The sequence below is a fragment of the Excalfactoria chinensis genome, chromosome 18 (assembly GCF_039878825.1).
Source record: "Excalfactoria chinensis isolate bCotChi1 chromosome 18, bCotChi1.hap2, whole genome shotgun sequence".
In the NCBI taxonomy this organism is placed as follows: domain Eukaryota; kingdom Metazoa; phylum Chordata; class Aves; order Galliformes; family Phasianidae; genus Excalfactoria; species Excalfactoria chinensis.
The window spans coordinates 4,537,431-4,553,299 of NC_092842.1; the positions used below are offsets into that span (position 1 = coordinate 4,537,431).

Sequence of the window (15,869 nt, forward strand, 5' to 3'; positions counted from 1 at the left end):
GTGTCAATACTTACTGTATTGTGGGAGAGCAGCTTGTGGAAACTGTAACAGGCTGTGAATCCTACACAGAATATAAATTACTGCTTGTATAAGCCTGTGAGCTGAGTTATGATTTTTTGAAGCTGTGAAAGGGCCAGAAGTTATGTAATTTTCCCAACTTTTCTCTTGATATCGAGTATTAGATAATGGTTATCAAATAATAACAGCAAGCAAACAAGGAGCTGTAATGTAGGTCTAGTCATGCTGGGACAAAACTTGGGCTGCAAAGCAATATTAAATTACCAAACAGAGAAATTGTTATTACAGTTATCACTTCTGAGATGTTTGCTGAAATGGGCTTGGGGAAGGTGAGCACTGGAATTTGTGAGATCCCTTGGGTCTGATCTCTCTCTCTCCAGTATGTTCAAAGCAATTGGTGTTTGCCTCCTAAAGTAGGAAGGCAGCAATTCTATTTGCTGTCGTAGGTAGAACAGCCTTTCAGCTTTTGGGGATGTGGTAGATTTTTATTCTATTGTTTTTACTGAAACAATAGATTCAGCATAGTGTGCAGCAGAAAGGACTGCCTTCTGAATATCAGCAGAAATACATTCCAATCAATTATACTTCTGTAGATCTGTGAAGGTCTTTTGAATGTGTGTGATTTTTTTTACATAGATCTACAGAAGAAAAATTGAAGTTACTGAATAGGCTCTTTCTGCAACTGTGGGATAACTTGCTGAACTTGCAGCCCACATCTAATCTATCCTTGGAAAGCTTCTGAAATCATTACCCACCTTTTGTCCTGTAGGTGCTAGCAAATGTGGCATACATTATTATAGAGTCAACGGAAGAGGGAACAACTGAATATGGACTATGGAAAGAAATCCTTTTCCTGGTAGACTTGCTTTGTTGTGGTGCCATCTTATTTCCAGTGGTATGGTGAGTTGCTGTGTGTGATCATTTTGAGTACCGATGCTGTGAGCTGTTTCTCAACTAATGGGTGTTAATGTTAGAGGTTAAGAGGCTACCAAAGCAGAGAAGTAAATGTCTGTCCTTTAAGTTGAGTCTTTTAGTTTCTTAATCAGTATCAGTCTTAGCACTTCAGTGTTGTGGAAGGTGCTTGCTTTAGATGTGTTTGAGTAGGGGGGCCTTTTAAAAGCATGGCCAGGACCATGCAAGCAGACTACAGGTGCCTTTGAAACTTGCAATGTTTTAGAAGTGCTGATTCTCCTGGTGTTGTCAGAGATCAGAGCTTCTTTCAGCCAAAGTAGCACTGCATTTTTACTTGACTGTTTAGAAGAAATAATCCCACAGGGAGCATTTCCCTGCCCTTCCTTCCACTCTACTTGGCAATGAAAAACATTGGTTATATAAAACTCAACGAAATCACAGATAATTCAGTTCAGTGCTATTGTTGCTGCTTGCCAGTTAGGCAGCACATTTATATTCTAAATTCATTTTAGTCTTAATTGAAAAAACAGCTTCATCTAAAGGAAGATTTGAAGGAGCTTCTGGCTTCTCTGTTTTAAACACAGAATATTCTATTTTTTTCAATTATCTCCAGCATTTTTCCTGAAATGCAGGAGTATGTCTGTCTAGTAAATACCTTTTCAGTCAATAGTGTGCAGCTCTGGAGTGTTTTGGAGAACTATTTCATAATGCATGTGTTACTTTTAGATGCAGGTAAGCTCCACTGTGGCTTGCTAGGGTGTGTTGCAGCTGCAGTTTCCTTTCCAGTTCTCTGTGTAAGGACTGAACCCAACAGTCTTAGTGGCCTTGTGCCAATGCCAGTAAATGTCTTCCAAGAAATTTGCACAACCCACCTGACACTCCCCCACTCTGGTCAAAATGCTGCAGCTCTTCTGAGGATGACAGCATTTGGGCTTGGTAAATAAAACTACGGGAATACAAACTTTTGTTACAGAGAGATTCCAATTACCTGTGATGAAGGAAACTTTTTCTGTCACAACTCTTCGTATATAATGCCAGAATTCTGTACATCCTGCATAGTGACACCCTGCTTAGTGACACGCTAGTACAAAACCTGCATTTGTTTTACAGATGCAATTTTGTTATGTAAATTATTTGAATGAACTGTCCTGTAGCTGCTTATATAGGATACAGCCAGTGTTCCTCCATTGTCATGGTACCAACATAAACGGGCAGTGGAACCTAGAGCATAATCCTGCCCTTTTTTCATCTGTGTAGTCTCACTGCCTCTGTTGGAATGAGTCATGTGAGTAAGGTGACTAAGCCTTGGCCATTGAATTTCCATTCCTGCAGGGTAGCTTCTGTTACATAAGTAGCCTGTGTAGCCATGTAAGCTGTAATCAACTATTTAAATGAAAAGAGCTTAAAAGAGCAGTGAGGTGCCAAATGCTTGGCAGTACTCTGAATGGTAGCTCAGCTGAGTGGTAAGCATTATGCTGGGAAATGCCCCAGTTTCTCATTCTGCTCTGTCCCAGCTTTCTGTTGGTTGAAGTAGGCTTTAGCAGTTTAGATTTCTTAATCATAAGGAGATGCAGATATTTGAACTAACTGCTTGGAGTGGGGATTAACTATATGCAGTGCCACGCATGCTAAGGCACAGTTAATTATGAGCATAGCCCAGACACAAAGAGCTAATAAAACTGTTCAGAGTTCTGGAGGGCTGCAGTGAAAAGAGCTTATTCTACTTCTTAATTTTTCAGGTCAATAAGACATTTACAGGAGGCTTCAGCAACAGATGGAAAAGGCAAGTAGCAGTAATTTTCTTACTGTTCTGTGCTACATACCAGAAGATCTTGCCAAAATTTCAAGCATGGTGCTGATTTTTAAAATATATAAACTAGAGCTGTAAGCCTACGCTGTTACTGTTGCATTGCTACTTTTCCTTTGTGGTCTTTTAGGAATAACTTTTGGGAAATGCCCTTTTCCATGCATTGCTCCAACAATTCATGTATGAAATTTGTTTGCTGGTATCTGCACAGCCCCAGATGTTCAGGTTAGACACTGTATCTAAAGGAAATCATCTGATAGCTTTACCTTGGTTTTAGGCTCAAGTTCAGAAGTGATCTAGATGCGTATTTGAGAACTGGTGTATATTCTGCCTGATAGCCTAACTTAAATGTCTTCAGAAATCTGTTCCTACCTGGACAGATTGGAATAAACCTTAGTAGGAAACAAAACATAAATTGGCATTGGATGTAACACAGTTCTCATCTTCTCCATGTTTGTACAGCAGTTTCAAGGGCTGCTTGTGTAAAGTCAAGTTGTGTTTATTGTAGCAGTGAAAGTGAGATGATGGATGGAAAGTCAACCCAAATATGGCTTTGGTAATGTTTGCTTTTCCTGCTTTGTCCTCTCACTTCTTCCAAATAAGTTCCTCAGTTGGCTGCAGATTGAAGCCATGGAACATAGCACTGGCTTCCTTAGAAGCAGGCAGCCACTTCAGTATTCTGTCATTTGATGCTCACTCAGTATATGTCTGCTGGAATCTGTGTGTTTACAAGTCTGCTTCAGTTTAGACCGTCTTTGAAGCAGTGAATTAGTCAGTTGAGGACTTTTTGTAAGTAAGGCCTGTTTTTTGGCTGGTATGGATCTGTGTTCTTGTAATGAAGACAGAGCTGCACACAATGGGAGCCAGCAGCTGCTCCAGTGCTGAGAGCTCCAGGGCCTGTGTGCAGAACTGAGATGGAAGACCATTAGATCTACCTGAAGGTGTAGCATGTCTTTACCTTGCACTTGGTGGTTCATATCACAAGGTGGTGCTATGGAGTTGGGTTGATTAACATTAAAACACTGAGTGAAGGATAAAAATAAGGTAGTGAACATCAAAGATGTTCAACATAAAGACTTTTGACCTGTCTGTCCATCATAGTGGTTGATGGAATCCTGATCTGAGTAATAACGTTGTTGCTGGCTTTTTATTTGTTGTAGTGTATAATAGATTTGTTGTAGTGTACAATGGAAGTGTATAGTGATCTAGTAAGTGCTTACATCCTTATAGCTAGTCAGTGATGCACACAGTAGCCCCTCAGACTGTCTGTTAGATCTTTGTCTTGTATCACTGTTACCGCACGAGCAGCAGTGTTCTTCACAGTGAATGCTGTGTGTGAGCCACCTGCTGCTGTAGCCACATTTCATTGTAGGGATTCTGCAAATTCAGTAACTGTGTGTTGAGATTGCACAGCATAAGGAAGTGGTGAGTCTAATAATAAGGGAAGAGTTAAATATATATATATCTCAGGGAAAACATTGCATAGGCTTGTGCCAGATTGTACCCAGCACCCCCACAGGGATGAAGCTCTCATCAGATGTTAAATATTTAGAGGTGGTTGTCAGAAGCCCATGAGGAGCGTTACCTGATGGTGTCATGCTGTTAGTGTGCCTGGTGAGGAAACTAAAGAAGATTTAGTTGCACTGTAAGTAAAGCAGAATCATTCACAGGCTTATAAATGAACCATCTTGACTGGAACCACATGCTCTTTACTCTGCAGGCTTCCCTTGGAGGCAATATTCTGCAGAGGTGCTGCTCAGTCTCTTGTCTTCACCAGCACCAACTCTGAATTTAGCAAATGAAGACAGTTTTCTCCTTAAGTGGTGAAAGCTACTGAATCCTTTCTTATGCAGTCTAGCCACTGCTCTGTCTATCCTGTGCTAAGAGCTGTCTGAGTCTTGTGCAGAGTTCTGGTCAGGCTGCCTATTGCTAGCTAAGATTTATTGTCTGGCATTGCCTCAAAGGCTGTTTTCCTTGTTTCTCTTGCACAGACTTAATTATCTCAGAGGGTGTCTTGGGGAATTATATCCTATAAATTCAATAGCTGTTTTTCCTGTCTCTGGGTCTTCTGGTGACCTTTTTGCTGGTGAGAAGGTCCTAAGGAAAATTATTTCCACTTCCTGTGTCCTTTAGAACTAACTACTCCAGGATTTTATGGCTCGGGCTCCTGCTAATGTTCCTGGCTGTTTGTCTATCTTGTTGTCTTCGTCCAGCTACTTCACAACCTGTTATTAGATAGTGCTCCTTTGGGTCGAGTGCAGTCGTGACTGCAGTTTGACTAGAATAGAAATAAAGAAAGCTGGCCTGACTATGAGTCTTCAATCTGTTAGAGCTGTGCCTGCTTTAGGGTTTTATTTTAACAATCTGCAGTTATATAAAAGGCTTGTTAAACTGCTGGTGATTTGAAGTCACTGGTTAACATTCACTTAAACTTGGTTTCTAGAAAATTATTGTTTGAAGTGGGAAAGCCAGAGAAATGTGTCTAAAGCTATGACTTATTCAGGAAGACCTCGCAAGCACAGATGTTACGGGTTGCTGGTGAGAAGTAGGCATGGCACAGTCACACAGCTTTGTTCTGCCAGTACCTCTATGTGTTCAGAGATGTGAAGCTTGGTGCAGTCTGGTCACGAGCAGTTAGCCATTTTCCTGAAGCACTGCAGCATGTCACGGTTGGCAGCAGTACTGGGGGAAATAGATTGCAGCGTATAGCTCTCAGGCAACATTCCCTGTGTGCTGTGCAGTGGGCAAATGATTAATGCTTTCATGCTTGTATCCATGTCAGGAAGAACCTTTTGCCATATACAACATCATCCTGCTTCTGTACCATGAAAAAACTGTGAACGAAGCGCCCCATCCTGAGTGGTGCAGAACACCCTGGCATAGCTGAGCTCAGCAGATGTTAGAGGCAATGACTCCTGAGCTTAAAAACACCTCTACAGCTCTCCAGAGAGAAGGAGGGCCTAGTGCTTTGGTAAACATGCTCCAGGCAGTACACAAGCATATCTAAACCCTGAGATAAAGTGCGGTCATTTCAGTCTCAAGACCTCAAGTGGATAACACAGAAGAGCTGAAAAACATTGAGAAATGAAATAGGGCTGTTGTGTTCCAGGGTCGAACTACCAGTTACATGTTGCAGACACATTGCTTATCCTGTAGTGTGGAATTTCTTCGGAGTGTGATGGAAAACTTCTGTGCCAAATGGCTAACGTGTTTCAGAATATTCAAGATTAGCTAGATTGTGCCTCCTTCATTGGCATGACACTGAGAGTTACTGTATCTGTATGCCTGACCTCTTCTTTCTGATGTAGGAATGCTTTTAAGCAGAGTGCCATAGAGATTATAAGGCCATACTTCTCAGATTTACTCCCGGAGTAGCTTTTTGAGGTCTAAATTTGCATGCATGACTTCATTCATGGGGAGCAGGAGGGGATAGAGAATTTACATTTAGAAGATGGCAACAATATAGCATCTCAAATGCATGAGTTACTATAGCATGCAGTGCACTGTGGAAATACTCTTATCTGTACTTTGTATTTGCTCTAGATGCGTTATATTTTGTCCTTGCATTCTGTATTGTCTGAATTTGAGCTTCCTATTCTCTCATCCGCAGTCCTCTTGCTGTTATTACATACATATTCTGAGAAGTTGCTTATTACTCTTCAAAAAGCTATTGTCTGGTGTGCAGGGCTGTGGTGGTCTGACTTTCTTCTTCCCCCCATCTTACGGGCTGCTTCAGCATTGAAATTAGCATAGAGAGTAATCTGAAACAGTGACTGATTTCCAAAATCCTGTAGCGTGTTATTTCTTCTTTTTTTTAAATGCAGATCAGGCTATTGCAGGCACAAGCTGTTAAAGTAAATGGTGATGAAGAGGGGAAACTGAGAGAAGCAGGGTATAGGTGTTATAAACCTTTCTTGGAAGATTGCTTTTATCTTAATTAGTCTGTGAAAGCAGTGGAACACAAGTATGAATTTATTTGTGAAACCTTTGGTAGAGAGTCTCTTTTATTCTTTCTCTACTCTGCAGTTAAGTACTGTTCCTTGAAGAATGGTTATCGTAATCGAAACATAAATTTACCCAACCTTTACTGCATGCTGTGATTGCTGCTGCTTTATCACAGCTTCACAGGTTGGGACTGCAAGTGATTAAAGTTGTAAGTGACAGCTGCTGGCCTAACCTCTCTCCTGTGTGTTGCTGTTGATGTCTGTACTGCCAGGCTAGGTGAGCCTAAGCCTCAAAGTGTCCAGCATAGCAAGACTCAAGTGATACTGTTTGGAGTACCTTCAGCCTGTGAAAAAGCTATTTGCAGGCTGCTGATGCCAAGCAGTGATGATTTTAGACTTCCTTCAGAACAGTGTGTGCTGTGACTTTGAGCTGTTCAGATAAACTGGCATAGCTGTGCATTAATACTGACTCCAGTGTCTGACAGCGGAGAGGAGTATTTCTGAAGTTGAGACAACTTCTGGAGAGCACCTAACTGTGGTAACCAAGCAAGCTGGCTTCTACAAGTGTCTTTTCAGTATTTTTACTGGATGTTTTGTGTCTATTTTTTCTTTCTCTTGCCTTTTTTCTCTTGCCATGCTTAGCTGTTCCAGTTATCTAGATGTAACACTTATTATGATATTATCTTGATGCATAGGTGAGATCTTGAGCTGTGTTTTATCTGTTGAGAGAGGGGTACTTCCAGTACTTCAGCTGGCAGCTGAGTCTTTGGCACCACTATCCTTTCCTCCTATGCACTGCCTGAACAGAAATGACTCCCCAGCTCACTCAGTTGTTGACTGTAAAGCACTGATGGGCCGGCAGTTTGAATCACAGCTGTTGAGTTGGTGTTCCTGTAACTACAAAGCCTGGGAATTCTTGTGGCCTGTCACTGCACCAGTTGGTAGCAGTTCTTGAAGATGGATATGTTGAGTTCAAAATAGATCTTTCTGCACAAACCGATACGTGGTGAATCACAGGATCTTCATGGTCACACTTAATGTAGTTCTTTAAATAGGACAGCATTACTTCGTGATTTAATGAGCTTATCCTGCAAATTTTCATGTTTTAATCTTTCTCCAAGTACGTTATAGAATGCTTTTAACATAAAGCTATCTAGTAGACAACTATGTCCATGGAAATCCATACTCTTTCTTGCTATTTAAATGTGCTTTTGTGAGGAGACTATGTTCTGGGGCAGTTGCAGGTCTCTGCATCTATTGCACAGTGAAGTGTTTTTTGTACTTAGTCTGCAGATGTAAGTCTGGAGCCCAGAGTTCCGTATTGCAGAGTTGATGCTGTTCTATGTTAAGTGTTTCATATGCATTCCACAAAGAAGTGCATAGCAGTATTTTCCAGTTAGCAACACATCTTCATTGGCTCTCAATTGCATCTCTGTATGCTGTCAGCACATCTTGGGCTTTTCGCCTCTCCTGTTGTTACAAAAGCACCAGAAGTCTGTATCTGTTATCCTGCTGCACCTATAAAACCTGACTCTCAAACTGGAGCTGACAGCTGTTCCATCTGTTCTTGACCTCTGCTCATTCACGTGAATATGTGCCGTGTTCCTCAAGAGCTGATGTAATCTGTCCAGTAAGCGCAGGTTAGCCTGGGGCCTTTGCTTACATGGCTTGTGATTGGAAACGCATGCATTTGTAATGAGAAGTGATTAATGTGATTTCCCATTTCACTTATAAATTATGACTGAGCCACGAGTGACAGAGAAATACAGCTTAGCTGTTGAACAGCAACAGAAGTGTTTTAACAAGATGCAGTGATTCTCAGACTCACGATTGCCTCCTACAAAATTCATCCTCTGTGGAGTATTTCTTGACATGATCTGTGCCTTCAGCTGATCTGAATGACTTTGAGGTAGTGTCAGGTAGCACTGCCCTTGCAGCAGGACTAAAGCAACAGTGTGTAGTTGGCTACAGACAGGTGAGCATTAGAGGAAGGCTCTATACTCTAGTGTGTGTATATGTGAAACTTAGTGACCTCATTGAATTGCCTTTATAAGAGGTTGACTGCCCCAGCCTAGGGATTATCCAATATGTAGTCAAGACAGAATAGCACTCCTTAAAACAGCCAGCAGGCTGTGGGTATAAAGCTTTAAATCTGGAAGTTCCCAAGTCCTACCTTGTAGACAAGCATCGAGCAAAATACTCTCAATTAACTTTTTGATGGATTTTTGTGTTCTCTTGACAGCTGCCATTAACCTAGCAAAGCTGAAGCTTTTCAGGCATTACTATGTTATGGTAAGTTTAAAACTAAACAAACAAAACAACATACAAGCAAAAGCCAACCAAACAATCCAGCAGCTGTGTACCTATGCATACAGAGCACTTGGAAGCCATTCCAGCTCTTTGCTGGATTACTTGTTTAAAGCTATAACTCATGAATGGAATGGAGATGTTGCCAGTTCTGTGGCAGTGTTGTGCTGTGGCATCTTGGCCAATTGGGTTACACACCTCCAAGCAACTTCCCTTTTTTTCCAAGTAGTTGCATCCTTCTGTCTTTTAAATTGGTTCCAGCTATCTGTAATGCTTACTAATTTCCTCTGGAGACAGCTTGAGCTGCCAGTTGAATCGATGGGCTTGAATAAAATACAATAAACTCGGTAAAAACTAAACTTGGGAGCAAATGGTGCCTTGAGATGCACACATACAGCTTCTTATTGAGTCACTGGGGGCCTTGAGCATAACTCCTGAGAGAGTATAACCTCCTCAATGATTTCCAGTGGTCTCATTTCAGACTCTAAGAAGCATTAAGAGTAATAAATTACGATACTGATTCTTGAATTCTGCAAAATCCAAATGCTTAAAGCATTTTCCTGATGTAACTTAAATATGTTAGTAGCAGCTTGAGTCATTTGGATGCTCAACAAACTGCAGAGCCCTCAGCCTATATCTTCCTTGTTTATCAAAGGAGCATAATAGGGCTAATCTGACATAATGAGGTGTCTGGGAGCTGCTTAAGCTATTTCTCTGGAAAAATAGGTTCAGTCAGGATGATGCTATTGTTCTCGCTCACAGATTGTGTGTTTCCTTCCCACAGATTGTGTGTTACATTTACTTCACACAAATCATTGCAATTCTCATAAAGATTGCTGTTCCATTCCAGTGGAAATGGCTGTACCAGGTATTTGTCAATAACACAAAATACATCCATCCCTCTATTTTTTTCCTTACTAATCTGTAAAAATAACCACACCAAACCAAATCCTTAATTTGTGTTTCATGTTGTGGTAGAACAAGTCAAAGCTCAGTGATGCATTCTGGCTTCTCCTCACTAATATCACTGTTCACTCTTGATGGCAGGAGTGGATTTTTCTAGCTCTGTTTGACCAGCAGGACTGCTGGATTATACATGAGATGTCTGAAAGTAATTGCCTTATTGATTTTAGTCTTTCAATTTAAAAATGTCTGAAGGAAATTAATCAAGAACATAGAAAAGAGGAAAAAAAAAATTACTTAGGTTTGCCCTGTGTAATTGAGGCCCTGGGGAGCCAGTGAAATAGACTTTTGCTTTTCCATTTACAGGCTTTATTTGCCTAGTGACTTTTAAATACTTGATTTCTTAACATATAATCCAAGTAACTTTGCAGGTAGTCTTTGGAATATATTAACTGTTGGAAATACCAAACAACTTCAGGATAAGTTGTTTGGTTTTTTTTCCTTGGCTTTTAAGTCTTGCTGAATATCACTGGAGTGATGTCTAAAGTTGTAACTGAATATAAAGTGATGGGGAAATTTGAAAGAACAAAGAGCTTGACAGCCGTTACCCTGGGATTAATGATAACAGGATAGAAATTGCTTTTTTATTACTGCTGTGACATGGGCTTCTTGGCCATTCAATCTTGAACCTTATGAATGAGAAGTGTTTCATGACCATGAAGAATTACAGGAATGAATTTCCATCTTGTGTCTTACTTGCAGTTGCTGAATGAAATGGCCACGTTGGTGTTCTTTGTCCTCACTGGGTACAAGTTCCGTCCAGCATCAGATAACCCTTACCTGCAGCTCTCTCAAGATGATGAGGATGATTTGGAGATGGAAGCTGTGTAAGAACCTCCTTTTACTACCTCTTCCTTTTACTGCTGAATTTAAACAAGCATGATGTAAGGCCACTTTGACTTTGAAGTTCAATCTAAAGATCTGCAAAAGCTTATTTTAAGTAACACTGCACTGAGATGAGGATTCTTAGCAGTGCTCTTCAGTGTTCCATTCCATGCAGCAGACCATGAGGCACCACAAATGCAGTAGGACCGAATTAGTGAGGATAAACTACAAAGTGGGACTCAACATAATCCCTGTCATTTCCATTGCAGTGATTTTCTGAGGACTTACTGAAAAACACTTCATTTTTTTTTTATATATATATAATAGAAACTGCCCTAAGAAATGCAGCATACTGAAAGCATTGAGTATAGTTATAATTACCACACCATTGCCTCTGTAGGAGCAGAACCAGCCTAATCTCACAGTAGTTATGCATTTCGTGCATAATTGCAGTTCACATTCAGACACAGAAGTCTGTTCTTGAGAGTTTCATTTCAACTTTGCAAGTGTCCTTTGCCAGATTTTGGGTAGAATATCTCAACACTCCTCTTATTTTTATTGCAGGGGCAAAAAAGTCAGAATGTGTTTGCTGCCCTCGTAGTTAGGTCAGCAAGAAGTGGAGCTTACTGGGGAATTGCTACAAGGATAGGTTTGTGAGGTGGGATCTGCTTGCAGTGTTTCAAGGAGACTGCCAGAAACAAGCCTAAAGAAGTTGAGTGAACGAATGGAGTGATTTATAGCTTGCAGTGGGGGTACAGATGTTACTTGAGGATAGAACTCTCTGTGAGCCTCTTCCTAGTAAGGCATTTTGTGCTTTTACGTTTGGAGTTTCCACTGTTGTGCCTTGTGGGTTGTTCCCCTTGCCTTGCTGGAATTGTTCTCATCTGATTCACATGAGTTTTATTCCATGTGGGCACTTGGCAGAGGATGATTTCTAAGTGTCTTGTGCTGTCTCCCTTGGCTGCATCAGGGAGGTTAAGTTTACACGTGTTTGAAAGGCATGGTTTACACACCTCCTGTAATAGGTGAAGCGCTGCAATTCAAGTGTATTAAATTTCTTGTTGATTCCATCTTGGTGGTCTTATTTTTGCTTTTATAAATATTAAATGTTGTTTCTATGGGGAAAAAACGTCAAGGCTTTATTTGAGCTAGTGACTAAGTGCCTGACTGCATCCTGAGTAACCACTGTATGAGTGTTTTGTCTTTCATGTGATAAATACTGACTTGTCTTCATGGTGCTCTGCCATGTCATCTTTACAGGCTTTATGGTGGTGGGGTTTTTTCTAACTTAATTTTTTAATTATTTTTTTTTTTTAAACACTTGCTGCAGAAGCATTTAGTTACTTGAGACTCAATATAGTCAGCAGAGCTCAAAGGTCACCGTGCCTGATTTCCAGCCTTGCTCTTCTTCCAGCAAGAAGAAAGATGCTTTTAAGTGCAGCTCTTTAGCTGAACGCCAGTTTTCGTGCAACGCAAACTATACAAAGCTCTGTTTGTCAGGCAATGTAAATATTGCAAAGGACAGTGCTGGAATCCGCAGGGTTTAAAGAAAAATAAAACCTGAGGACTAAGTGCCTGCAATGGGTGCAACGTGGGGCACAAATCTTCCCTCTGTAGTAGAATTTGAAAATATTTTATAGATAAAGAAGTGAAGGCGATTTGCAAATGATTGCAAAGGTGATTTTTGTGTTTTTTTTTTCCCCTCCAACTAACGTGCTCTGCCTTGGGAGAAAGCATCCACAAATGTTACAGGACTTTCCTTTCAATTATACCAGGCTCAATAGAAGCTGCCCTGGTGAAGAAGAGAGGATGACTAAACCTGAACTAAGGACCGGTCTGTTCTTTTTCAAGTAGGGTCAATAGCCATTCATCATCAACAAAGTGCCTTTCTGTGTATTTTGTGTTGGGCAGCCTCTCGAGCCTGTTCTGTCAGTATGTGGGCTTGTTGCTGACAGTTTGTTAGACTAAAGTACTCTGTCTGAAAAGGTGCAGCCGCACTTGGCAGAAACAGTTGTCAGGCTTCCAGTCCTAATGCCATTTCTGGGACATGGACACAAAAAATTAACTGTACAGTCGATAAAGTGGGGTGAGGAAGGGGAGAGGAAGCAGTTCTGTGGGTTTCTTTTTTACTCTTGCAGTAAGCTATTTTGTTGGCTTAATAATCACTGCTTTAGATGTCAGGTACCAAAGAGCTCTTCTACAATCTGAGTTGAGATCATATTTATAACTGTATGTGGGGTTAGGATAGTTAGGATATTTCCACTGAAGGAGGGATTGCAGGGATAACTGTTGATGCTTAACTGAGTATGTCCATTTTGCTGAGTGCATGGAGACTGATTCTGTATTTTCTTAACACCCCATACAGCCTCAACGTAGTGAACTATTGTGGTAATGCTGACCTACCTTTGCTCGTGCCCTGGGATCTGGAGTTTCTCCCTGTCATGAGACAGCCTGTTCTGTGCAGAGACTTGAAGTTCTGATGGGTTGCTTTGCTCTGCCTTCTCTCTGTGCTTTGTGGCAGACTGATTCATAATGTTCTTTGTTGGGAGTGATTTTCCTTCCCTCTGACAGCCACAAAAGTTCTCTGGAGAGATGGTTTAGTGGGAAGGGTTTGTTGCATTTTAGCCATGACTGAAATGCAGAAGTGCAGTTCAGCAAAGTGTTCAGTTGGGAAATGCTTCCTTGCAGTATTGCAGGTCAGAGCTGAAGTTCTGAGACTGCTCAGAGCATTAGAATGAGAGTTGCAGTGATCTCGACCATAGTGCTGCTACCTTTATTTCATGGCCTTTAGAACACGTTGTCTGAACTAATTTCGAGAGGGAAGAGAATTTCCCATTGTACGTGAGCAGTCAGACAGAATCAGGCCTTAAGATCTGCACTGCTCACTTGTCCTAAGACAAGAACAGCACCTACCAGATGAGCAGCCTTTAACTGCTGAGGGATCCACCCAGTTCCCAAAATCTCACTTTCATTATGTATCTGTTTGTCTCATTCCTCCGTGAACATGGGAAGTGGGTCATTCGCATTTGACCGTAACCTCTGATGTTTTGTCATCTTCTCAAAACATAACTTTGTAATTGTGTTGAAGCACGGTGCTAAAATCTAGGCTGTGCCTGGTGGGATCCTACTTGTGAGTCAAGTGTTAGCACTGCTTTGGTGTCATGCATGGGCAAAACATCTATTTATGTATCCCAGTATGATTGCTGTTGGATTGTTTTGGCAGTGGCTCATTTCTTGGTTTGTAGCCCATTGTAATCTTAAACTTACCCCTGAAGAATTGACATTTAGTTCCTTCTTCTGTGCTTATGAAGTCAGTTATTCCTGAAGAGTAAACTTCATAGTTGTTTTTCTGCACTGTCCTGTAATTTTCAGACCATTACTTAGTTCAATTTGCCTGAACCTTTCAGTGTTCTAGTCCTGTTCTCAAATATGTGCCTCTTAGTGTCTTCTGCAGATTTAATAAGCAAGTTCTCTATTCCATTACCCAGGCAATTACTGAAAATATTGAGTAGAAGTGAACCCAGGACAGACCTCTCTGGAACCACACTCAGTGTTCTTTCATTTTTGACAGGAAACCATTAAATACATCTCAATGCATGTTTTTCCAATTAGTTCTGCCTCCGTGATGATAGTTTTGTCTAGCTCATATTTCCCAAGATTTTTCCTATGTGACTGTGGGAAAGCTATTGTAATTGAGGAGAACTTGTGAGACTTATCTGTCCTCTGTTCTGAAAAGCATGATGTGATCTCCTCCAGGCAAATGTTCACTAATTCCATCTTCTTTAAGCAGCCTGTTTGTTTTCTCCCTTTTTTTATTCCCTACCAAACTAAAAAATGGAATTAGGTCTGTGCTCTTCTGGCCCTTCCTATTCCATTAAATACAAGCTTATCTAGACCTACTCTGAGGTATCTTAACGTCTGATGGTCCCAGTCGTGTCACCATTAAGAGTCATAGGATGTACTGGTTTTTGTTTGGGTAAATTATTCTTAGAGGACATAAAAGCTGATATCTAATGTGAAGATTACTTCTCCTCCAGGGTAATGCTGTGAAGAGGCTGTTAGCTATTTTGATCAGATATTCTTACATGGTAAACAGCAGGTGAAAGCGCGTAAATACTGACAGCAGCAATGTCAAACAGGGTAGTTTTATGTATGCTTCCAGGCATCCCTTGTGAATGCACTGTGCTGTTGGTGCTGTTAGTTACAGCATCCACAACAACCTTTGCAGAACATCTGTAGGAAAAAAATACGTGCAGAATGAGAATCACACTGTGCAATATAATGGAGCAAGTGTCTGGTGTGTGAGAATAGCCTGTTTTGTGTGCTCAGGGAGGAAGATACAGGGTTGAAGAGCTTGTTGGATAGCCAAGGTAATTCTGAGAACAGTGGTGCTGTTCTATCTGGATAAAAATATGAGTTTAAATGGTGTTTGAACAGTATTACATGGCTTTGTAGTTCACTAGTCAGATTGCCATAAAAAATACAGACTTAAAATAGCCTGGCTTGAAAAGGACCTCAAAGAACATCCAGTTCCAAACCCCCTGCTATGTGCAGGGTTGCCAGCCACCAAACCAGGCTGCCCAGAGCCACATCCAGCCTGGCCTTGAATGCCTGCAGGGATGGGGCATCCACAGCCTCCTTGGGCAACCTGTTCCAGTGCGTCACCACCCTCTGGGGGAAAAACTTCCTCCTGAGATCCAACCTAAACCTCCCCTGTCTCAGTTTCAAACCCTTGTCTTTATCCTTCACTTGGATTGGTATAACTGGAATGGCCTTTCATGTTTTGTTGCCGTTCATTAAGTGGTTTTGCTATGAGCAGAGCTGGCGTGTATTAGGCTAGTAATGATCACTTGGGGCAGCATCTGTGATGCTTGTTTTTTTAAACAGGAACAATGTATTATACATGTCAAGTGCACAACCAATTCTAATGCACAGAGTTATGGGTGTTCAGCTGTAAAGTTTCTAGGCAAGCTGCTCAAGCTTTAGCATATAAACAGCTGGTGTCAAGGTGACAACCCCATACATCTTCAAATATGATGTAATGCTTATTCCATTGCAGTGTCTCTAATACTGTTTCAATAGGACATTCTCTA

At 41.1% G+C, this 15,869-nt stretch overlaps 1 protein-coding gene across 4 annotated transcripts in view; it reads left to right on the top strand.

The window, feature by feature from the left end:
• The window catches only part of GPR107 (G protein-coupled receptor 107), a 33,041-nt gene that overhangs the window by 11,080 nt on the left and 6,092 nt on the right, over nt 1–15,869 (top strand). For all 4 annotated transcript variants that reach the window (XM_072352660.1, XM_072352657.1, XM_072352658.1 and 1 more), the window contains exons 13-17: nt 788–918; nt 2,670–2,713; nt 8,924–8,973; nt 9,773–9,856; nt 10,654–10,778. In XM_072352660.1, the coding sequence (XP_072208761.1) occupies nt 788–918; nt 2,670–2,713; nt 8,924–8,973; nt 9,773–9,856; nt 10,654–10,778 (434 nt within the window). The remainder of the gene's footprint in view (nt 1–787; nt 919–2,669; nt 2,714–8,923; nt 8,974–9,772; nt 9,857–10,653; nt 10,779–15,869) is intronic.